This window comes from Dendrobates tinctorius, unplaced genomic scaffold (assembly GCF_039654945.1).
Source record: "Dendrobates tinctorius isolate UK_male_01 unplaced genomic scaffold, ASM3965494v1 ptg000064l, whole genome shotgun sequence".
Taxonomy (NCBI): Eukaryota; Metazoa; Chordata; class Amphibia; order Anura; family Dendrobatidae; genus Dendrobates; species Dendrobates tinctorius.
Genome location: NW_027361732.1, coordinates 6,062,271 through 6,086,609, shown reverse-complemented (window position 1 = coordinate 6,086,609; position 24,339 = coordinate 6,062,271). Strand labels below are relative to the sequence as shown.

General features: G+C 44.1%; 1 protein-coding gene across 1 annotated transcript in view; it reads right to left on the bottom strand.

Moving 5' to 3' along the window:
- Positions 1 to 318: 318 nt before the first annotated feature.
- Positions 319 to 24,339, bottom strand: part of LCP1 (lymphocyte cytosolic protein 1) — a 76,768-nt gene continuing 52,747 nt past the window's right edge. Inside the window, exons 13-16 of the mRNA XM_073580263.1 lie at positions 15,311 to 15,444; positions 14,617 to 14,740; positions 1,599 to 1,723; positions 319 to 713 (exon numbers count right to left, since the gene is read on the bottom strand). Of these exons, the coding sequence (XP_073436364.1) occupies positions 584 to 713; positions 1,599 to 1,723; positions 14,617 to 14,740; positions 15,311 to 15,444 (513 nt within the window). The 3' untranslated portion in view covers positions 319 to 583. The remainder of the gene's footprint in view (positions 714 to 1,598; positions 1,724 to 14,616; positions 14,741 to 15,310; positions 15,445 to 24,339) is intronic.

The window sequence follows — 24,339 nt, the reverse complement described above, 5'->3', positions numbered from 1 at the left end:
ACTTCATAGTGATTGATAAAAAGTATAAATGTGTCAAAAACAAAAGGAATAAGAAAATGGAAAACGGTCTTAGGAGCCCAGGAAGGAGACTCAGACAAGAGATGGGTTTAAACCACAACGCGTTTCGACGGAGGATCCGTCTTCATCAGGTGGAAGTTCCTAAGACCGGTTTCCATTTTCTTATTGCTCCTATCCTCCATTGGAGGTTTTCGGCTGGAGATGCGGTGGAGACATGACATCCTTGTCTGCCCCTGGGTTGCTTCCTAAGCGCTCCTTTATGACCGCTTATCACTGACTCTTAAAAACAGAAGCAAGACATAAAAAAAATTGTATTTTTAATTAGTTAATGACAAATGAATATCAGTGCTGCCATCATTAATAAAAAAAATACATTACTGTTCTTTTCTGACCAGAAGGTTTATATACCTAACGGCACAGAAAGTGATAATTGCCACCACATGATACCTTGGAGATAAATTCTTACAAATGTACTCAATGAAAGGACTCTTCATTATAGGTTAAGAGTAAAGGCGGTTGGTTTATAAAAGGCAGATGTAGGCATATGACGCATGTCGCTAGCTTTTTAAACTTTAAGTCCTTTCCCCATGAGACAAGCAAACACTGTCATGACCATCTTTGGCTTCACCTCCACCAAGTCTTCAGGCAAAGCATAAACTCTTGCACCAATCTTTCTTGCCATTGATATAGCATATCTGCATTGAAAAAAAACAACCTGTTAAATCCAGTGGCAATGGCAGCATATGGTCTTTAAAACAATTTTATGACCGTTATCTTCTAAATGTGCCTCTGTTATCTGAGTTAACTATAAAACTATTTCCCCTTTCGTAATTATTATTATAGTCATAAAAGGGAAAATATTGCATCTTTACAGCTTCCTCTCTGTCTTTACAAATTCCTTGGTGTACAAGACATTTACTGAAAATTTTGTTTCTAGGAGTTGCAAGAAAAGTTTATTAAATGAGCACCCTAGTTCACAAGTTATGGGAAGTTTTTGCTGCAGATTTGATCACAAATCTGCCGACGGAATCCTGCTTGTAGATTTTCTTGTGGATCTCGCTGTAGATTTCTCCCTACTCCAAGGTTAAACATTAAATAGGGTGAAATTTGCAATGAAAATTATGAGATTTAAAATCCACACAATGCTTTCATTTTTTTGCACTACATGTGAATGGGATTTTGAAGAACTTCTATTAATTGTACAAGAAATTGCTATGGATTTGCAGTGCAAAATATGCACTGCAAATCTGTGATAAATGCATGACATGTGAACTTGGCCTTTGGGTCTAAATCCAAGTGAGACCAATATTGAGATTTTCCATAATCTGATCCACTTGCTACTGAAAACATCCACAATTTAAATTGACCTGTGATGCGGAGTGAGTTTATTCTGCAGAATGTCATCATTTGTTGTTGTTCAGCAGCTACATTCTTTTCACTGTGGCAACGTACCGTAAGTCATGTGGATATACATTATATAATATAAAATTATTGTTTGCTATGAAAAGCCAGACAGTCTATATAGGCAGAAAAGGATTGGAACAATTATATGAGTAGTGAAACATTCAGTTACTACTTACTTCGCATTATTGAGTTTCTCCTCATCATTTAAGTCTTCTGTTTTCAGAATGTCATAGTTAATGGATCCCGGCTGAATAGCATCAATTAAATCCAATACTGGCATACTGCTGCTGATTTTACTATCCTGTTTAAAAAAAAACATTTTATTAATACAGTCAGCAACTAGTGATGAGTAGTATGCTCGTTGCTCGGGTTTTTCCGAACGTGTCCTCCGAGTATTTTAGCGTGCTTGGAGATTTAGTTTTCGTCGCCGCAGCTGCATGATTTGCAGCTGCTGGACAGCCTGAATACATGTGGGAATTCCCTAACAAACAGGCAATTCCCACATGTATTCATGCTGTCCAGCAGCCACAAATCATTCAGCTGCATCAACAGAAACTAAACCTTCAAGCACACCAAAATACTCGGCGGTCACCCAAGCCATGAGCATACTCACTCATCACTATTAGCAACATGTTAGGTGACTTTCCTAAAAATGTATTTTGTTTTCAATATTACATATACACAATATGCATACAGTATATATATATACACAGTTGTGCTCAAAAGTTTTCATACCCAGGCAGAATTTTTGCTTTCTTGGCCTTTTTTCAAAGAATATGAATGATAACACCAAAACATTTTCTCCACTCATGGATAGTGGTTGGGTGAAGTCATTTATTGTCAAACTACTGTGTTTTCTCTTTTTAAATCATAATGACAACCCAAAACATCCAAATGACCCTGATCAAAACTTTACATACCCCATTTCTTAATATCGTGTATTGCCCCCTCTAACATCAATGACAGCTTGATGTCTTTTGTGGTAGTTGTGGATGAGGTTCTTTATTTTCTCAGATGGTAAAGCAACCCACTCCTCTTGGCAAAAAGTCTCCAGTTCCTGTAAATTCCTGGGCTGTCTAGCAAGAACCATGCGCTTGAGATCTCCCCAGAGTGGCTCAATGATATTGAGGTCAGGAGAATGAGATGGCTACTCCAGGACCTTCAGTTTGTTCTGCTGTAGCCAATGACAGGTCGACTTGGCCTTGTGTTTTGGATCGTTGTCATGATGGAACATCCAAATACGTCCAAAGCGCAGCTTCCGGGCTGATGATTGCAAATTTTCCTCCAGTATTTGCTGATAACTTGCTGTATTCATCTTTCCTTCAACTTTGACCAAGTTTCCCGTGCCTTTGTAGCTCACAAATTCCGAAAACATCAGCGATCCACCTCCGTCATTTACAGTAGGAATGGTGTTCCTTTCATCATACGCCTTGTTGACCTCTCTCTAAATGTAACGTCTATGGTTGTGGCCAAAATGTGAAATTTTGGTCTCATCGCTCCAAATTACCTAGTTACAGAAGTTTTGAGACTTGTCTCTGTGCTGTTTTGCATATTGTAGGAGAGATACTTTTTGGGATTTGCGCAGTAATGGCTTTCTTCTGGCAGCTCGACCATGCAGCCCATTCTTCTACAAGTGCCTCCTTATTGTGCATACTGAAACAGCCACACCGCTACTTTTTAGAGAGACCAGTATTTCAGCTAATATTATTTGTGGGTTTTTCTTTGCATCCTGAACAATTTTCCTGGCAGTTGTGGACAAAATTTTTGTTGGTCTACCTGACCGTGGTTTTGTTTTTAAAGCGCCCTGGATTTTTCATTTGTTAATCACAGTTTAAATGTTGCTGACTGGCATTATCAATTCCTTGGATATCTTTTTGTATCCCTTTCCTGTTTTATACAGTTCAACTACCTTTTCCCGTAGATCCGTGGACAATTTTTTTGCTTTCCCCATGACTCACAATCCAGAAATGTCAGTGGCTGGATGAAAGATGCAAGAGTCTGTCTGAATCCCAGAAACTCACTCAGCTTTTCTGCACACCCACTGATTACAAGTAAACAGGTCACAGGAGAGGATGTTACCATTAGTGGCCATTCAAACCCATTTGTGTTAACTCCTGTGCATGTTATCAGGCCAAAATCTCCAGGGTATGTAACCTTTTGATCAGGCTCATTTGGATGTTTGGGTTGTCATCATTATTTAAAAAGAGAAAACACAGTAGGTTGACAATAAATGGCTTCACCCAACCACTTACCATGAGTGTAAACTTTTGAGCACAACTGTGTGTGCGCGCGTGTGTGTGTGTGTATATATATATATATATATATATATGCAAAAAATGGGAAAAGCACCAAAAATACCTTACTAATGTGCACGCTTTCCCAACCAGTAATCAATTGGCATGACAGGATACGAGGCAAAAAGCAGGGAAACAGCACATATATTCAAAAAAAAGCCAAAAGGCTTTAGAAAGGATTTCATATCTGAAACATCACCACGCCATTGGGCATTAAAGTTCACTTTTTTTGAATTTATGTGCTGTTTCCCTGCTTTTTGCCTCGTATATGTATATATACACACAGGTGCCTTCTCACAATATTAGGATATCATCAAAAAGTTAAATTCAGTTCTTCAATACAAAAAGTGAAACACATATATTATAGAGACTCATTACAGACAGAGTGATCTATTTCAAGTGTATATTTTTGTTTATGTTGCTGATATGAAAACCCAAAAGACATTACCTCAGTAAGTTAGAATAATTAACAAAAAACACCTGCAAAGGTTTCCTAAACACTTAAAAAGGTCCCTTAGTCTGTTTCAGTAGGCTCCACAATCATGGGGAAGACTGCTGACTTGACACATGCCAGAAGGCAGTCTTTGACACAATCCACAAGGAAGGTAAGCCACAAAAGGTCATTGCTTAAAAAGCTGGCTGTTCATAGAGTGCTGTATCCAACCATATTAATGAAAAGTTGAGTGGAAGGAAAAACTGTGGTAGAAAAAGTTTCACAAGCAACCGGGATAACCGCAGCCTTGAAAGGATTGTTAAGAAAAGGCCAATCAAAAATTTAGGGGAGATTCACAATGAGTGGACTGCTGCTGGAGTCATTGCTTCAAGAGCCACCACACACAGATGAACCCAGGACATGGGCTACAAGTGTTGCATTCCTTGTGTCAAGCCACTCATGACCAATAGACAATCTTGCATTTCATTTGGAAATCAAGGTCCCAGAGTCTGGAGGAAGAGTGGAGAGGCACACAATCCAAGATGCTTGAAGTCTAGTGTGAAATTTTTCACAATCAGTGATGGTTTGGGGAGCCATGTCATCTGCTGGTGTAGGTCCACTATGTTTTATGATGACCATAGTTTGCGCAGCCGTCTACCGGGAATTTTTAGAGGACTTCATGCCAGGGACAGGCTGGGCCGGGTGGCAGGGAGGCAAATGCACCCCGGGCCACTCACCCAGCATCTGTGCAGGGCCGACCTCCTGATGGCTGCACGCAGCAAACTGCGTGTGGCCGTGTCTGTCGTGCTGCACAGTACTGTCTGTGTGATGCGGCTGGCAGCAGGGTTTGTGTCTAGAAGATCGGAGTTGATTTCTTCAGGTAATGATATCACTGGAAGGGGCGGGGCCTCCTTCAGTCCAGTGACGATCCAATAGCAGGAAGTGAAGCTGTGTTTTGGCAAGGCTGCTGGAGAAGGAAACTGAGTGGCTGCAGCATGGAGCCCTGTGAGGAGAGGACTGAGGTTCTGCAAATGGGAGTGAGGACACAGGACTTGGTGTGAGGACCCTGAGGATGTATTTTGGAAAGGGGTTGATGCTACTTGAGTGGGCCTGCAAAGGGAAGATTGTGATGAGGGGCTTTGTGGGGAGAAAGGGGGGGTTATGAGGAGCTGTGTGTGCTGAGAAGGGATGATGAGGGGCTGTGGGAAGAAAGGGAATGATGAGGGGCTGTGGGTAGATGAGGGGCTGTGGTGAGATAAGGGGCTGTGGGGAGATGAGGGGCTGTGGGGAGAGGAGGGGCTGTGGCAAGATGATAAGGGGCTGTGGGGAGAAGGGGGGATGATAAGGGGCTGTGGGGAGAAGGGGGGATGATGAGGGGCTGTGGGGAGAAGAGGATGATGAGGGGCTGTGGCAAGATGATAAGGGGCTGTGGGGAGAAGGGGGTTGATAAGGGGCTGTGGGGAGAAGGGATGATGAGGGGCTGAGGGGAGATGAGGGGCTGTGGGGAGAATGTGAGATGATAAGGGGCTGTTGGGAGATGAGGGGCTGTGGCAAGATGATAAGTGGCTGTGTAGAGAAGGGGAGATGATAAGTGGCTGTGTAGAGAAGGGGAGATGATGAGGGGCTGTGGGGAGAAGGGATGATGAGGGGCTGAGGGGAGATGAGGGGCTGTGGGGAGAAGGGGGATGATGAGGGGCTGTGGGGAGATGAAGGGCTGTGGCGAGATGATAAAGGGCTGTTGGGAGAAGGGGGGATGATAAGGGGCTGTGGGGAGAAAGGGGGATGATGAGGGGCTGTGGGGAGAAGGGGGATGATGAGGGGCTGTGGGGAGAAGGGGGGATGATGAGGGGCTGTGGGGAGAAGGGGGATGATGAGGGGCTGTGGGGAGAAGGGGGGATGATGAGGGGCTGTGGGGAGAAGGGGGGATGATGAGGGGCTGTGGGGAGAAGGGGGGATGATGAGGGGCTTTTGGGAGAAGGGGGGCTGTGGCGAGATGATGAGGGGCTGTGGGGAGAAAAGATGATGAGGTGCTGTGGGGAGAAGGAGGGATGATGAGGGGCTGTAGGGAGAAGGGGGATGATGAGGGGCTGTGCGGGGAATGGGGGGATAATGAGGGGCTGTGTGGGGGTGGGGGGATGATGAGGCACTGTGTGAGGAATGGTGGGGGTGAGGGCCTTCATAATGTGTGTGTTTGTGTGTGTATATATATACACACACACACACACACACAGTGGGGGAAAAAAGTATTTAGTCAGCCACCAATTGTGCAAGTTCTCCCACTTAAAAAGAAGAGAGGCTTGTAATTGACATCATAGGTAGACCACAAGTATGAGAGTCAAAATGAGGAGACAAATCCAGAAAATCACCTTGTCTGATTTGGCAAGATTTATTTTGCAAATTATCGTGGAAAATAAGTATTTGTTCATTAATAAAAGTTCATCTCAATATTTTGTTATATATCCTTTGTTGGCAATGACAGAGGTCAAACAAATTATCTAAGTCTTCACAAGGTTGGCACACACTGTTGGTGGTATGCATTCCTCCATGCAGATCTCCTCTAGAGCAGTGATGTTTTGGGCCTGTCCCTGGGCAACACAAACTTTCTAATCCTTCCAAAGGTTTTCTATGGGGTTGAGATCTGGAGACTGGCTAGGCCACTCCAGGACCTTCATATGCTTCTTACGAAGCCACTCCTTCATTGCCCTGGGGGTGTGCTTGGGATCATTATCATGCTGAAAGACCCATTCATGTTTCATCTTCAATGCCCTTGCTGATGGGAGGAGGTTTGCACTCAAAATCTCACAATACATGGCCCCAGTCATTCTTTCATCTACACGGATCAGTTGTCCTGGTCCCTTTGCAGAGAAACAGCCCCAAAGCATGATGTTGCCATCCCCATGCTTCACAGTAGGTATGGTGATGTTCTTTGGACGTAACTCAGCAGTCTGTCTCCTCCAAACACGACGAGTTTTGTTTCTACCAAACAATTCTACTTTGGTTTCATCAGACCATATGACATTCTCAGAATACTCTTCTGGATAATCCAAATGCTCTCTAGCAAACTTCAGATGGGCCCAGACATGTACTGGCAGGGGGACACGTTTTGCACTGCAGGATCTGAGTCCCTGGCAGCGTAGTGTGTTACTGATGGTAGCCTTTGTTACAGTGGTCCCAGCTCTGTGCAGGTCATTCACTGGGTCCCCCCGTGGGGTTCTGGAATTTTCGCTCACCGTTCTTGTGATCAATTTGACCCCACAGGGTGAGATCTTGTGTGGTGCCCCAGATCGAGGGAGATTATCAGTGGTCTTGTATGTCTTCCATTTTCTTACTATGGCTCCCACAGTTGATTTCATCACACCAAGCTGCTTGCCTATTGCTTATTCAGTCTTCCCAGCCTGGTGTCCTTCGACAGCTCTTTGGTCTTCCCCATAGTGGAGTTTGGAGTGTGACTGTTTGAGGTTGTGGACAGGTGTCTTTCATACTGATAACAAGTTCAAACAGCTGCCATTACTACAGGTAATAAGTGGAGGACAGAGGAGCCTCTTAAAGAAGTTACAGGTCTGTGAGAGCCAGAAATCTTGCATGTTTTTAGGTGATCAAATACTTATTTTCCACCATAATTTGCAAAATAAATCTTGCTAAATCAGACTAGGTGATTTTCTGGATTTGTTTTCTCATTTTGACTCTCATAGTTGTGGTCTACCTATGATGTCAATTACAGGTCTCTCTCATCTTTATAAGTGCGAGAACTTGCACAATTGGTGACTGACAAAATACTTTTTTTCCCCACTGTATAATATGTATAGGACAGTGAGGACCTTCATACTATATATAGGGGGCGGTGGGGACATCATATTGTATATAGGGGCTATGTAGCCATTTTACTATATATAGGAAGCTCTGGGGTCCTCAATGTATTATAAAGGGCTTTGGGGACCATCATATTGTGTATTGAGGGCTGTAGGACTATCATTCTGTATATACAGAGCTGTGTGGGTACTCAGAGGACATTATTTGTTATAAAAGGGGACATTATTAGTTTTTATAGGGGCACTCAGGTCCCATTATTTATTTTTGTTGGGGGGGCATTATTAACTTTAACCCCTTAAGGACCAGGGTTATTTTCGTTTTTGCGTTTTTGTTTTTCGCTCCCTTTCTTCCCAGAGCCATAACTTTTTTATTTTTCCGTCAATATGGCCATATGAGGCCTTATTTTTTGCGGGACGAGTTGTACTTTTGAACAACACCATTGATTTTACCATATCGTGTACTACAAAACGGGAAAAAAATTCCAAGTGCGGTGAAATTGCAAAAAAAGTGCAAACCCACACTTGTTTTTTGCTTGGCTTTTTTGCTAGGTTCACTAAATGCTAAAACTGACCCATCATTATGATTCACCAAGTCATTACGAGTTCATAGACACCAAACATGTCTAGGTTCCTTTTTATCTAAGTGGTGAAAAAAAAATCCAAAGTTTGCTAAAAAAAAACCCACCATTTTCCGAGACCCGTAGCGTCTCCATTTTTCGTGATCTGGGGTCGAGTGAGGGCTTATTTTTTTGCGTGCTGAGCTGACATTTTTAAGGATACCACATTTATGCAGACATGTTCTTTTGATCGCCCATTATTGCATTTTAATGCATTGTCACAGAGATCAAAAAAACGTAATTCTGGGGTTTTGATTTTTTTTCTCGCTACACTGTTTAGCGATCGGGTTAATGCTTTTTTTTATTGATAGATCGGGCGATTCTGAACGCGGCGATACCAAATACAGTTGTGGCCAAAAGTATTGACACCCCTGCAATTCTGTCAGATAATACTCAGTTTCTTCCTGAAAATGATTGCAAACACAAATTCTTTGGTATTATTATCTTCATTTAATTTGTCTTAAATGAAAAAACACAAAAGAAAATGAAGCAAAAAGCAAAACATTGATCATTTCACACAAAACTCCAAAAATGGGCCAGACAAAAGTATTGGCACCCTCAGCCTAATACTTGGTTGCACAACCTTTAGCCAAAATAACTGCGACCAACCGCTTCCGGTAACCATCAATGAGTTTCTTACAATGCTCTGCTGGAATTTTAGACCATTCTTCTTTGGCAAACTGCTCCAGGTCCCTGATATTTGAAGGGTGCCTTCTCCAAACTGCCATTTTTAGATCTCTCCCCAGGTGTTCTATGGGATTCAGGTCTGGACTCATTGCTGGCCACCTTAGAAGTCTCCAGTGCTTTCTCTCAAACCATTTTCTAGTGCTTTTTGAAGTGTGTTTTGGGTCATTGTCCTGCTGGAAGACCCATGACCTCTGAGGGAGACCCAGCTTTCTCACACTGGGCCCTACATTATGCTGCAAAATTTGTTGGTAGTCTTCAGACTTCATAATGCCATGCACATGGTCAAGCAGTCCAGTGCCAGAGGCAACAAAGCCACCCCAAACATCAGGGAACCTCCGCAATGTTTGACTGTAGGGACCGTGTTCTTTTCTTTGAATGCCTCTTTTGTTCTCCTGTAAACTCTATGTTGATGCCTTTGCCCAAAAAGCTCTACTTTTGTCTCATCTGACCAGAGAACATTCTTCCAAAACATTTTAGGCTTTTTCAGGTAAGTTTTGGCAAACTCCAGCCTGGCTTTTTTATGTGTCGGGGTAAGAAGTGGGGTCTTCCTGGGTCTCCTACCATACAGTCCCTTTTTATTCAGACGCCGACGGATAGTACGGGTTGACACTGTTGTACCCTCGGACTGCAGGGCAGCTTGAACTTGTTTGGATGTTAGTCGAGGTTCTTTATCCAACATCCGCACAATCTTGCGTTGAAATCTCTTGTCAATTTTTCTTTTCCGTCCACATCCAGGGAGCTTAGCCACAGTGTCATGGGCTTCAAACTTCTTGATGACACAGCGAACGGTAGACACAGGAACATTCAGGTCTTTGGAGATGGACTTGTAGCCTTGAGATTGCTCATGCTTCCTCACAATTTGGTTTCTCAAGTCCTCAGACAGTTCTTTGGTCTTCTTTCTTTTCTCCATGCTCAATGTGGTACACACAAGGACACAGGACAGAGGTTGAGTCAACTTTAATCCATGTCAACTGGCTGCAAGTGTGATTTAGTTATTGCCAACACCTGTTAGGTGCCACAGGGAAGTTACCGGTGCTGTTAATTACACAAATTAGAGAAGCATCACATGATTTTTCGAACAGTGCCGATACTTTTGTCCACGCTCTTTTTTATGTTTGGTGTAGAATTATATCCAATTTGGCTTTAGGACAATTCTTTTTGTGTTTTTTCATTTAAGACAAATTAAATGAAGATAATAATACCAAAGAATTTGTGTTTGCAATCATTTTCAGGAAGAAACTGAGTATTATCTGACAGAATTGCAGGGGTGTCAATACTTTTGGCCACAACTTTATTCGCTGTGTAGTGGTCATGGTAGTGGACATTGTGTAGCCGCATTGTTTGGTCTTTTGTAGTAGTCATTTTGATAATACTGGTCTTTGCATTGTGTGTTGTTGGCTAGCAACAGTGATATACTGTAATTACACTTGTACAGATGCTATTTTATATGGATATAGGGGGGTCATATGGGGAAACATGAACTTTGGGGCTTGGACCCCTGGTCTTTTAGGATACCCTAGCAACGCCCCTGCATACTGTGTGTTTACATGTCCGTGTTTCTGGTGTTGTATGTTTGAAGGTAAGCTCAGTTATGGTACCATATCTAAGCAGTAAGCTTAGTTCTGGTACTGTATCGATGTAGTAATCTAGATTCTGGTACCATATGTATGCCGTAAGCTTGGTATTGTTCCCATATCTATGTAGTAGACTTAGTAATCTCGGTTCTGCTCCCATATCTCTGTAGTAAACTCTGTTCTGCTCCCATATCTCTGTAGTAAGCTCATTTCTGCTCCCATATCTCTCTTGTAAGCTCGGTTCTGCTCCCACAGCTCTGTAGTAAGCTCAGTTCTACTCGCTTATCTCTGTAGTAAGCTCTATCCTGCTCCCTTATCTCTGTAGTGAGCTCGTTCCAGTTCCCTTATCTACGTAGTAATCTCGGTTCCGTTCTTGTGTCTATGTAGTTAGCTTGCTTCTGTTACAGTATCTATGTAGGCAGTAAGCTTGGTTCTACTCCCATATCTATGTACCAGCCTGTCTTTAAAGCTTGTCATCGCTGCTGCTTTAATGCAGCGGCCAGAGATAAGCAGGGCAGAGGTGGGCCACCACAATTCGAGGGCCACTGCCTTGTGATTGCCCCCCAGGCTGAAAAGTGCCAGCCAGCCCCTGCTTCATGCTACCCTATGCCGATAAGCTATTTGGAGATGGACATTTCAATCTCCAGCAGGATTTGGCACCTGTCCACACTGCCAAAAGTACCAATCCCTGGTTTAAAACAACAGTATCACTGTGCTTGATTGGCCAGCAAACTCACCTGACTTTAACCCCATAGAGAATCTATGGGTACTGTCAAGAGGAAAATGAGAGACACCAGACCCAACAATGCAGATGAGCTGAAGCCTGCTATCAAAGCAACCCTGGGCTTCCATAACACCTCAACAGTGCCACAGGCTGATCGCCTCCATTCCACGTCACATTGATGCAGTAATTGATGCAAAAGTATTGAGTGCATTTACTGAGCATACATTACAGTAGGCCAACATTTTGCATTTTAACCCCTTAGGGACAGAGTCAATTTGGTACTTGATTACCAATCCACTTTTTACAATTCTGACCACTGTCACTTTATGAGATTATAGCTCTGGAACTCTGAGAATGTTTTTTCATGACATATTGTACTTCATGTTAGTGGTAAAATTTCTTCGATATAACCTGTGTTTATTTATGAAAAAAATGGAAATTTGGCAAAAATTTTTCAATTTTTCAATTTTCAAATTTTATTTTTTGTACACTTAAATCAAAGAGTGGTGTCACACAAAATAGATAATAAATAACATTTCCCATATGTCTACTTTACACCAGCACAATTTTGGAAACATGATTTTTTTTTGTTAGGACGTTATAAGGGTTAAAATGTGACCAGCAATTTCTCATTTTTCCAAATTTACAAAACCATTTTTTTAGGGACCACCTCACATTTGAAGTGAGTTTGGGGGTCAATATAACAGAAAATACCCAAAAGTGACACCATTCTAAAAACTGCACCCTCAAGGTGCGCAAAACCACAATCAAGAAGTTTATTAACCCTTCAGGTGCTTCACGAGAATTAAAGCAATGTGGAAGGAAAAAAGTGAACATTTTACTTTTTTCATCAAAAATTTACTTTGGAACCAATTTTTTTTTATTTTCACAAGGGTAACAGGAGACAATGGACCACAAAATTTGTTGTGCAATATCTCCTGAGTACGCCAATACCAATTATGTGGGGAAAAAACACTGTTTGGGTGCATGGCAGGGCTCAGAAGGGAGGGAGCACCATTTGACTTTTTGAACGCAAAATTGGCTGGAAATAATGGTGGCACCATGTCGCGTTTGGAGACCCCCTGATGTTCCTAAATGGTGGAACCCCCCAATTCTAACTCCAACCCTAACCCCTACACACCCCTAACCCTACTCCCAACCCTAACCATAACCCTAACCACAACCCTAACCCCAACATACCCCTAACCCTAATCCCAACCCTAACCATAGCACTAACCACAAACCTAACACCCTTACCTTACCCTAACCCTAACTTTAGCCCAACTCACTTTAGCCCAACTCTAACCCTAATGGAAATGAATAATTTTTTTTAAATTTTATTATTTTTACCTATCTAAGGGGGTGATAGAGGGGGGGTTGATTTACTAGTTTTCTATTTTGATCACTGTGATAGGGTCTATAACAGTGATCAAAATGAACCAATAGGAAAAATTTCCTATTGTTGCCGGGAGCCGGCCGGCAAATCTCAGTGGGCGCATGCGTCTGCTATTGTCTTGCGGAAGACGGCGGCGGCCCGGGGGATTTCACAGGGGGTTGCAGGGACACCAGAGGTACCGGGGGGGATTGGGGGACCCCATTTCTCTCTCCTCTAATGTGCGATCACATCAGAGGAGAGAGAAATTAAATGGAAAACCTGACTTTTTTTTGCGGTCACAATTATACCGTTAATAACGGCGATCGCAACACTGGGGATAGTAAAAAAAAATGACCCAAATCATGTTATCTGGGGTCTCAGCTACCCCCAGTAGCTGAGACCCTGGAGAAATTCTGAGTCTGGGGGCACTATAGACTTATTTCTCAACGCCGTTAAAAAGTGGCACTTAGGCATAAGTACCCTTAACTGCCATCATTAAAAGGCGTATCGGCAGTTGTTAAGGGGTTAAAAAAAATTTCAAGCTGGTGTTATAAAGTATTCTAATTTACTGAGATAATGACTATTGGGTTTTCATTGGCTATAAGCCATAATCATCAACATTAATAGTGGTGATATAAATGTAAGCCCCGTGTCATATACTCACCCTTCGACATCTTCACAGGTCTTTCACTGCCGCTCCATTTCCCCCTGCGCTATCTTGTGAGCGCAGCTTCTGACTGGCCAGAAGTCAGAAGCTACATCACAAGAGCACAATGGAAGTCTATGAGAGCCAGAATGAGATTCTCATAGACTTATATTGTAAAGTGACTTCAGTGCCCCTCCATGAAACACTGCAGCTGCAGGCAGGTCACTTTTTGCTGGAGACTGACGGGAGCTGGAGCAAAAACGTATGGAAACGTCAGAATGTGAGTATCAGACAGGGGGCAGGGAACTTACATGTGAAGCGCCACTCCAGCAGTGCAATAAAAAAAATGCTGGAGTGGTGTTTTTAATACACATTTATCAATGTGCCTTCTGAATGCCAAGAGTGTGTCATCAGTATTGCATGTCTATTATAAAAAGAACCGTGGTTGTTTGTTTTGTCCTAGAAGACTGGCCAATATTCTTATGGATTGATAAAATATAAACTTTCATTAATCAAAATGCTCCTCTGTAAGCAGAATTGATACTGATATGGAAAAGTATATGTCTGTAATCACAGTACCTAGAGTACAACCTATAATATGGATAGGTCATCAGTATTGAGTTAGTGGAAAATCCTAGCATAGGACATGTAATATGAATAATTGATATTTCAGACATGGCGGTTTTTGGAAAGGCAGTGCATGTTGAGTAACTCTCCTCCCTGCACATGGTGGCATGTCAGTCACGTTTTGCTGGACATGATCTCGGCTCTCTGTAGCACTGGGATTGGTGCAGGACTAGTCTGCTACCCGCAGGCAGTTAGGGTTTACCATTGTTTTTGAACACACACATAACATTTAGCTATAACTCATGGGTTATTACAAACAATATTAGGAGGTGGTAGAAGTGTTTCTAAAGGTTCCTGAGGGTAAATCCAGCTGTCAGGTTCCCTTTAACGATATTAAACTGAAATGGATTTTTATATGCTACATTTCATGTCCATTGTTGCCACCAATGAACAGTATGTAAGTTTTACCTTGAAGCCAGAGATGGTTGTTGACTTCCCAGCCTGTTGGAGTGTTTCATTTACCCAGCTAATAATTGTGTCATCGTTAACTTTCTGTCCTCCTCCAATGTCCTCCAGGATATTCAGTGTATATCTGAAAGATAGGTTGGTTTGGATTTAATATGTAAGCCATATTATACAGTTTTAAAGATAGGACTTAACAACAATGAAATCCATAGTCCCAGTGTCCATGTCTATCTGATTAAATATATTTTAATCACTGCCTGATTTCTCCCCCAATCCTAACCTTAAAGTCACCCTCCACCTCAGACATAATGTGACCATACATTTCTAATGTAGTTATTATACATTCTGTATAATGCAGAAAGCAGCTAGCCATAAAGGGCAAGTGCAGTAAATGGCAAACTGTGCATAGGAATGAAGAGAAACCAAGGTCTACCAATAGGTGAAATTAGCAAGGCATAAAAGCCTATAAAAGTGAACAGCTCATAGAGCACACAAGCTTTGTCCACAAGCTTTGTCCATAGTGCCATATCTGGTTCACTTACCAGTGGTTGTTTTTGTCATTGTGGTCATGTATTAGTTTTGTGTTTGTATTTTATCACTTCTGCCAAGTGTAAGTATGGCTTGTGCTGTAATTGCAAATTTGCCAAGAGTTTTTAACTATATTGTCCCATAAATGAACTCCAAAAATTAATTATACCTTCTCATTAACTGCCAGAGCAACGCAAGTGTGAGTGTTCGATTTCCCTCATGCAAGTCCTGTCCAGCAATGCCAACGAGAGAAAATTTTGCCTTGTTCTTCCCCAGGTCCACTGCGTAGTTACAGTTTTCAAGCTATAAAAAATATGAAAAAATGACAATTATTATGGTTACAATTTCCATAAAAGGGACTATTTAGCCAGCTAAGAGTAGTCCCCTGACTATTGACCACAGCCCCTTCATGAAGCTAACACACCCCATACTTTCTGGATGATCACAGGAGGCTTTGGCTACACCCAGATGATTTTCCAGCCCCTCCAAGAGTCCAAAGCGGAGGTGTATCTATGGAGAGGCAGCCGGGGCCCCGGGATCAGCTGCAGGGGGGCGCAGTCGGGACGACTAATGTGGCGAGTGTGGGGCAGGTGACTTGACGGACAGACTTGACTGGAAGTAGGAGGGGACGATTTGTGTACTACACACGGAGATTGACAGAAAGGTAACAGCAGGGAAAGACAGAAAAGGGAGTGCAGTACCGGGATTTGACCACAAGATGGCAGGGGGGAGTGTAGTTCAGGACTTGACATCAGCTTACGGCTAAAGAAACTGCTTAGTCATGGGGGGCGGTGAGATAGGGACCCAGGAGGGAAATTCCCAGTGAGAGAGGGGATAAATAGGACAGGTTAGGGTTCCAGGCTAGGCTAGTCCCAGGAGGAGCTCAGGAGGAGAAGACTCAGGACAGAAGACTGAGAACGGTGGGAGAGCTGGACCAGGGGACTGACAGGAAGAGACAGTCAGGGGGGTGGCCCTGACACAACGGACCGCAGGACAGACGAGGCCCCGGGGGTACTTATTGAATGACGACCTCGGGCAGGTGAAGCGCTGGCGGTAGATTGGTCTAGGACAGCCCCAGTGAAAGATCCGCGAGGGACGTCATCACGACTGAAGGAAAGGTGAAGGTACCCGGGCCTGGAAACAGAGCGCTGTAAACGTGCTGCGGTGTATGGCTACGGTCGTCAGGAGGACGGCCAATAAACTCAGACCTGTTACAATTGGAATCTGCCTCCGTCTCGTCTTTGCATCGTCTGGTCGTGGTAAGCAGTGGACCACCCCCTAATCCGGGCCCCTACTTCACAGTCCGCAGAGTCTCCCCCGGGGTGGGAGTGGGCCGTTCTTTGTGTCGGCTGTCAAGTGCTCCCAGGGAACAATTGTACTCGCGTATTAGATGCAAGTGCAATTGAAGCTATGACATCCGGGTCATAGCGATGCCAGCAGTGTGTTCATGTCATGTGATTACGTTGCTGACATCACTCGCCCATGCTGCAGAGGCGCACATTGGTGGTAAGTGCTCAAGTGGAGCTGAAGACACCAAAGATTAAGTGCACAGGGGGGATTTAGTGTGGGAATGGGAGATTTAATGTGTGTGGAGGAATTCAATGTGTGTGGGGGAATTTGGATTGGGGATGAGGGGGATTTAATGTGTGTGGGGGAATTTGGATTGGGGATGAGGGGGATTTAATGTGTGTGGTGGGATTTGAAGAAGGGATGGGGGATTTAGTGTGGGAATGGGAGATTTAATGTGTGTGGAGGAATTCAATGTGTGTGGGGGAATTTGGAGTGGGGATGAGGGGATTTAATGTGTGTGGGGAGATTTGGAGTGGGTATGGAGGATTTAATGTGTGGGGGGAGATTTGGAGTGGGGTTGGAGGGACTTAATGTGTGGGGGGAGATTTGGAGTGGAGTTAGGGGATTTAATGTAGGGGGAGAGTTGGAGTAGAGTTGGGGGATTTAATGTGGGGAGATTTGGACTGGGGATGGAGGATTTAATGTGTGGGGGGATTTGAGGACAGAAAATGAGGAACAAAGGGGGAAATACAGGGCATGTATGAGAAAACTTTATGAGGGGGCCTGTATGTGGAAACAGAATGAGGCGGCCTGTATGAGGAAACAGTATGGGGGAATGGGGGGCATGGACAGGAAACAGTATGGGGGAATGAGGGGCATGTATGAGGAAAGAGTATGGGGGTTGGGTGCAGACAGTATGGGGAGCAAACAGGGGAATGTATATGGAGCCAGTATGAGTAGTGATGGGAAAAATGTATGTGGACACCGTATGGGGAGTGAGGGTGATGGGATGTGTGCAGACACAGTATTTGGAGTCGGGGTTATGTGTGAGCAGGCAGTATAGAGAGTGAGGGGGTAAATATATGAGGAGACAGTATGGTGAACAGGGGGATGTGAGAATAGACAGTACAAGGATGGAGGGGAATAATGTGAGGAAGACAATATGAAGGAGAAAAGTGAGTGGGCACAAAATAGAGACTGAGTAGTGAGGGCGTAGCATTGGGAGACAGTGTAAGGGTACAGCCAGGAGGGGACAGTATACCAAGGAGAGGGAGTGTGATGAGAGGGTACAGTATAGAGACTGGACCCTATAGGGAGGACACAGTGTGAGAGGACAGTGTGAAAAGGGGGGGCCGGTATGGAAAGGAGAAGTCAGTGTGAAGAGCATGTACCATAAGACAGCGTGGGGTCATATTTTGTGCAAACAATATAGTGAGGGGCAATTATTTATTCAGGGGCTCAGCATAGGACAGATATTTTTATTCAGGAGCATTATAATAATACTGCTATCTGTAAGGGCATCATGTAGAGATTTGTGGCAGTAGACCGGAGAAGATGGAAGTCTGCAGAGACGGCTGTAGATAAGAAAACTCATCATAAGGTCTGGCCAAGATGAAGAAAAGAACGAGAACGACTCCAGAGACGACATCATCTATAAGGTACCAGGATGTAAATATTATTTGTGATACTGACTAATTCTCATGTTTTTATTTGTTATCCAAATGGTAATCAACTGAGCCACCCTGCATGTATTTACTCCATTCACTGCCAGCAAGCAGCCTGAATGATACAACTTCCCACCTCTGCTGCCTCTATTCTCTGCTGTAATATATCCAAATGGTAATCAACTGAGCCACCCTGCATGTATTTACTCCATTCACTGCCAGCAAGCAGCCTGAATGATACAACTTCCCACCTCTGCTGCCTCTATTCTCTGCTGTAATATATCCAAATGGTACAACTCCATACTTCTGCTGCTTTACCATTTTGCTGCATATTTAAATGTGCTTGCTAAAGCTTTGGTATAATTCATTTGTTGCACTGTATGTAATACTTACTGCTTTAGATCTGTGACTGGGGCCTTTCTAGATCTTATCAGGTGGAAGGTGCTATAGCATTTTGCCACATCTTGGTCTAGTGCCTTTGATCATCTAACCATCCCCTGGTGTGCTGGCCCCAGCTGCCAAATTACACCCAACCATCTCCCACAATCCCTCTCTCCTGACCCTGTAGTGTGGCCTATATATGTAGTAGTTGCTAAGGGGAAGCACGCAGTGTGGGGTACAGCACGCAAGCATCCCATAAGCAAAGCATCACAGAAGATAAGCATCCAGCAAAACGGCAGTTATACATGGCATGGAATTAACATTCATCTTCTCTCTTCACACAGGTAATCAACTGAGCCACCCTGCATGTATTTACTCCATTCACTGCCAGCAAGCAGCCTGAATGATACAACTTCCCACCTCTGCTGCCTCTATTCTCTGCTGTAATATATCCAAATGGTAATCAACTGAGCCACCCTGCATGTATTTACTCCATTCACTGCCAGCAAGCAGCCTGAATGATACAACTTCCCACCTCTGCTGCCTCTATTCTCTGCTGTAATATATCCAAATGGTAATCAACTGAGCCACCCTGCATGTATTTACTCCATTCACTGCCAGCAAGCAGCCTGAATGATACAACTTCCCACCTCTGCTGCCTCTATTCTCTGCTGTAATATATCCAAATGGTAATCAACTGAGCCACCCTGCATGTATTTACTCCATTCACTGCCAGCAAGCAGCCTGAATGATACAACTTCCCACCTCTGCTGCCTCTATTCTCTGCTGTAATATATCCAAATGGTAATCAACTGAGCCACCCTGCATGTATTTACTCCATTCACTGCCAGCAAGCAGCCTGAATGATACAACTTCCCACCTCTGCTGCCTCTATTCTCTGCTGTAATATATCCAAATGGTACAACTCCATACTTCTGCTGCTTTACCATTTTGCTGCATATTTAAATGTGCTTGCTAAAGCTTTGGTATAATTCATTTGTTGCACTGTATGTAATACTTACTGCTTTAGATCTGTGACTGGGGCCTTTCTAGATCTTATCAGGTGGAAGGTGCTATAGCATTTTGCCACATCTTGGTCTAGTGCCTTTGATCATCTAACCATCCCCTGGTGTGCTGGCCCCAGCTGCCAAATTATACCCAACCATCTCCCACAATCCCTCTCTCCTGACCCTGTAGTGTGGCCTATACATGTAGTAGTTGCTAAGGGGAAGCACGCAGTGTGGGGTACAGCACGCAAGCATCACAGAAGATAAGCATCACAGAAGATAAGCATCACAGAAGATAAGCATCCAGCAAAACGGCAGTTATACATGGCAGTTAGTCAGGGCAGGAGTCAGGTAACCCACACTTTGCCTTCCCCTTTAACCATGTGCTTTATTTTTATCCTCCTGTGTTCCCTTGCCATCCACATTCATCACCCTATCCCCCCTCCATCACGACTCATACACATCAGCCCCTCTATACTTCCTTCTCCCATGTACAGCTCCCACACACTCCTCACCTTCCTGAGAAACCTCAGCCCATCTTGCCCAAACACATCGCAGAAAAAAACTACTTACAATTCCAACAACTATTGGCTCTTTATCTTCCTTCTCCTACTGATTTCAGGGGACATCTCCCCCAACCCTGGTCCACCATCCCCCAACCTCAACCCCTACCCTACCTCATATCGAAACCACAATAATCTGATTAACATTACTTGCACTCCCTCATCTCAATCTTTTAATTGTGCCCTCTGGAATCCATGGTCTGCTTGTAACAAGCTTCCTTTCCTACACAACTACTTTCTGAACAACTCTCTTAATCTGTTGGCCATCACTGAAACCTGGATTCAGGATTCTGACATTGTCTCTCCTGCTGCCATTTCCTACGGTGGCTTACAATTCTCTCACTCCCCGAGACCCACAAACAGACCTGGTGGTGGAGTTGGCATACTCCTGTCCCCACAATGCACTTTCCAGGTCATCCCCCCAGTCCCATCACTCTTATTCCCTTCTTTTGAGGTCCACACCATCAGGCTTTTCCGTCCCCTCTCCCTCAGGGTAGCGGTCATATACCGGCCCCCAGGCTCACCCACCCACTTCCTTGACCACTTTTCAGCCTGGCTGCCACACTTCATGTCCTCAGAACTACCAACCCTCATCCTGGGAGACTTCAACATCCCCATTAACAGCCCTAATTCCACATCTGCATCCCAGCTTCTATCACTAACCACCTCTCTAGGCCTCTCACAGCTTTCAACCTCTGAGACACATAAGGACGGTAACACCCTTGATCTGGTCTTCTGCCGGCTCTGTTCAATCTCCCACCTAAACAACTCACCGCTTCCACTCTCTGACCACAACATTCTCTCCTTCACGCTCACAAATCCTCGCCCACCCCAGCTCATTCCTACCTACCACACAGTCAGAAATCTACAAGCTATTAACCCTCAGACACTTTCAGATTCCCTACACTCATCTCTGTCCCCAATCTCCTCTCTTTCCTGTCCTAATCTGGCTGTTCATCACTACAATGACACTCTTAGAAGCACCCTTGACCAAGTAGCTCCCCTCACCTTCAGAACCTCCAAACACAGAGTAAAATAGCCCTGGCTCACATCGCAAACTCAACTTCTCCAGCGATGCTCCAGGAGTGCTGAACGCCTATGGAGAAAAACACGCACACCAGAAGACTTCATCCACTTCAAATTTATGTTAAGAACCTATAACGCTGCCCTTCACCTTGCCAAACAGACCTACTTCACCACCCTGATCTCCTCACTAGCCAACAACCCCAAGAAACTTTTTGACACTTTTCACTCCCTCCTCAGGCCAAAAGCAAAAGCCCCTATCACAGACATTTGTGCTGATGACCTGGCCTCCCACTTTACAGAAAAAATAGATAATATCCGTCAAGAAATCTGCTCCCAACCACCAAGTGCTGTGACTCCCATCCCTTCCTACATCTCCCCTGGCTCACTCTCCACATTTGATCCCATCACAGAAGAAGAAGTCTCCAGACTCCTCTCTTCTTCTCGTCCGACTACATGCACTACCGACCCCATTCCCTCACATCTCCTCCAATCTCTCTCTCCAGTCGTCACAACCCACCTAACTACAATCTTTAATCTCTCCCTCTCCTCGGGCATTTTCCCATCCTCCTTCAAACATGCCATCGTTACTCCATTACTAAAGAAACCTGCTCTCAACCCATCCTGCACAAACAACTACAGACCAGTCTCCAATCTCCCCTTCATCTCTAAACTTTTGGAACGCCTAGTTTACTCCCGCCTTACCTGTTACCTCTCCATTCACTCCCTTCTAGACCCTTCACAGTCCGGCTTCCGCCCCCTACATTCGACTGAAACTGCACTCATCAAAGTGACCAATGACCTTCTGACAGCAAAACGTAACGGTGACCACTCTCTGCTCATTCTTCTTGACCTATCTGCAGCTTTCGATACTGTTGACCACCATCTCCTACTCTCTAGGCTCCAGTCACTAGGCATTAAGGACACTGCACTCTCCTGGTTCTCTTCCTATCTCTCTGACCGCTCCTTCAGTGTTTTGTTCTCTGGATCCACGTCATCTCTTCCTCTTGCTGTCGGGGTACCTCAGGGCTCAGTCCTTGGCCCCCTTCTTTTCTCTCTCTACACGGCCCCAATTGGACAGACCATCAGCAGATTTGGCTTTCAGTACCATCTTTATGCTGATGACACACAACTATACACGTCTTCCCCCGACCTTACCCCCGCTGTACTACAGAACGCCAGTGACTGTCTGTCCGCAGTCTCCAATATCATGTCCGCTCTCTATCTGAAACTCAACCTCTCCAAAACTGAACTTCTTCTGCTCCCGCTGTCTACTAACCTCCCTAAATCTGACATTTCCTTCTCCGTGGGTGGTACCACAATAACACCCCGGCAGCAGGTGCGCTGTCTGGGTGTTATGTTTAACACCAATCTCTCCTTCACATCCCATATACAATCCCTTGCCCGCTCTTGCCGCTTACACCTAAAGAACATCTCTAGAATCCGATCTTTTCTCACTAAGGAAACAACAAAAACCCTCACTTTTGCATTGATCCACTCTCGCCTGGATTACTGCAACGCTCTATTAATTGACCTCCCCGTCACTCGACTATCCCCTCTCCAGTCCATACTTAATGCAGCGGCCAGGATCGTCCATCTGGGTAATCGGTACTCGGACGCGTCCGCTCTTCGCCAGTCCTTACATTGGCTGCCCATTCATTATAGGATCCAATTCAAAGTACTTGTTCTCACCCACAAAGCTCTCCACAGTGCGGCACCCCCTTACATCTCTTCTCTCATTTCTGTCTATCGGCCTAGCCAATCGCTGCGCTCTGCAAACGACTTTCGACTAACCTCTGCACTAATCCGTACCTCCCACTCCCGACTCCAAGACTTCTCCCATGCTGCTCCTATCCTCTGAAATGCTCTACCCCAAGAAATCAGGACTATCCACAATTTGCATAGTTTTAGGCGCTCCCTCAAAACACACCTGTTCAGAGCGGCCTATCACATTCACTAATCAAAGTCATTCTCTGTGTAAGTGTGCGTGTGTAGCCCATTCACTATCTCCATCCATCCTTCACTCCCGCAAGATGGCTGGACCTTCATTGTAAATACACCATTGTAAATACACACCTGTACTCTGTATCTCCCTCACCTCATTGTAGATTGTAAGCTCTCACGAGCAGGGTCATCTTATTTCGTCTTATTTTGCTTTAATTATTGTATTGTTAGCGTTGTTACTTATGACTTGTGTTTTGAAACTGTTAAACTGTAAAGCGCTGCGGAATATGTTGGCGCTATATAAATAAAGATTATTATTATTATTATTATTATTATTATTATTTGTTAGGTGCATTAAAGGGGTTGTCCAGGTTTGTGTTGTGTCTGCAGTCATGTGACTGCAGACTTCTGAATTCTCACTGCACTCTGTTAGGATTCTCTTGTGCCAGCGATTTACATACATGTGGTCACATGCTGACTAGACATGTGTGGCCTCACTCAATGAAAATTAACTGATCGAGGCCAAGCACGTCTAGTCGGAATGTGGCTAGAAGTATACAAATCATATGCTTGTGCTGACATGACCGTGCACTCTTGCCACTGGCAAAGGAGAACCCTAAAAAGTGTGCAGTGTATTCGTTGTGAGAATTAAGAAGCCTGCAATGTCAGGATTCAGCTCTGCAAGTTCCAGTAGTCATCACATATACACTTCAGTCTTAAGCGACTTTCATACTTATGGTCCTGTTACAACGAGCTTCTCTTCCTGCTTCTCTCAGTTTTTCACTGAACATTGAGAGCATTAGGAAGAGCAGCTTGTTGGTACAAAACTAAGGCTGGAGTCACACTGCCATATTTCTCATGCAATAATTGCATCACATTGAACAGACTGGCCCAGCACCTCTCCTAACCTGAGCATGAAATGTTCCCTGAACATTGATCCGTATGTCAGCCGTTGGCAAGGCGTGGCTGCGTTTTTTACGCATGTAAGCATCCGTATGACATCTGTATGCCGAGATTTTCTCGCCGGCTTGCAAAATGGACATATAAAGGATCCCAATGACAGGTTAAAACACAAATGAAAGAATAGATATAGACACATAGAAAATATACACGTATATATATATATTTATATTTCATAGAGTTCTACATAGCATAATAGCAGCTAAATCAATTGCCGGCTTCTGTAAAATCATTACAAAACCCGACATGAAATGACACCTGGTTTACATACAGTAAACCATTTCATTTCATTTAGTTTTTTATATGTCTTTGACTAATAATTAGATTAGGGTATGTGTGTAAAATTGTGGACATGTAGGTGTTAAA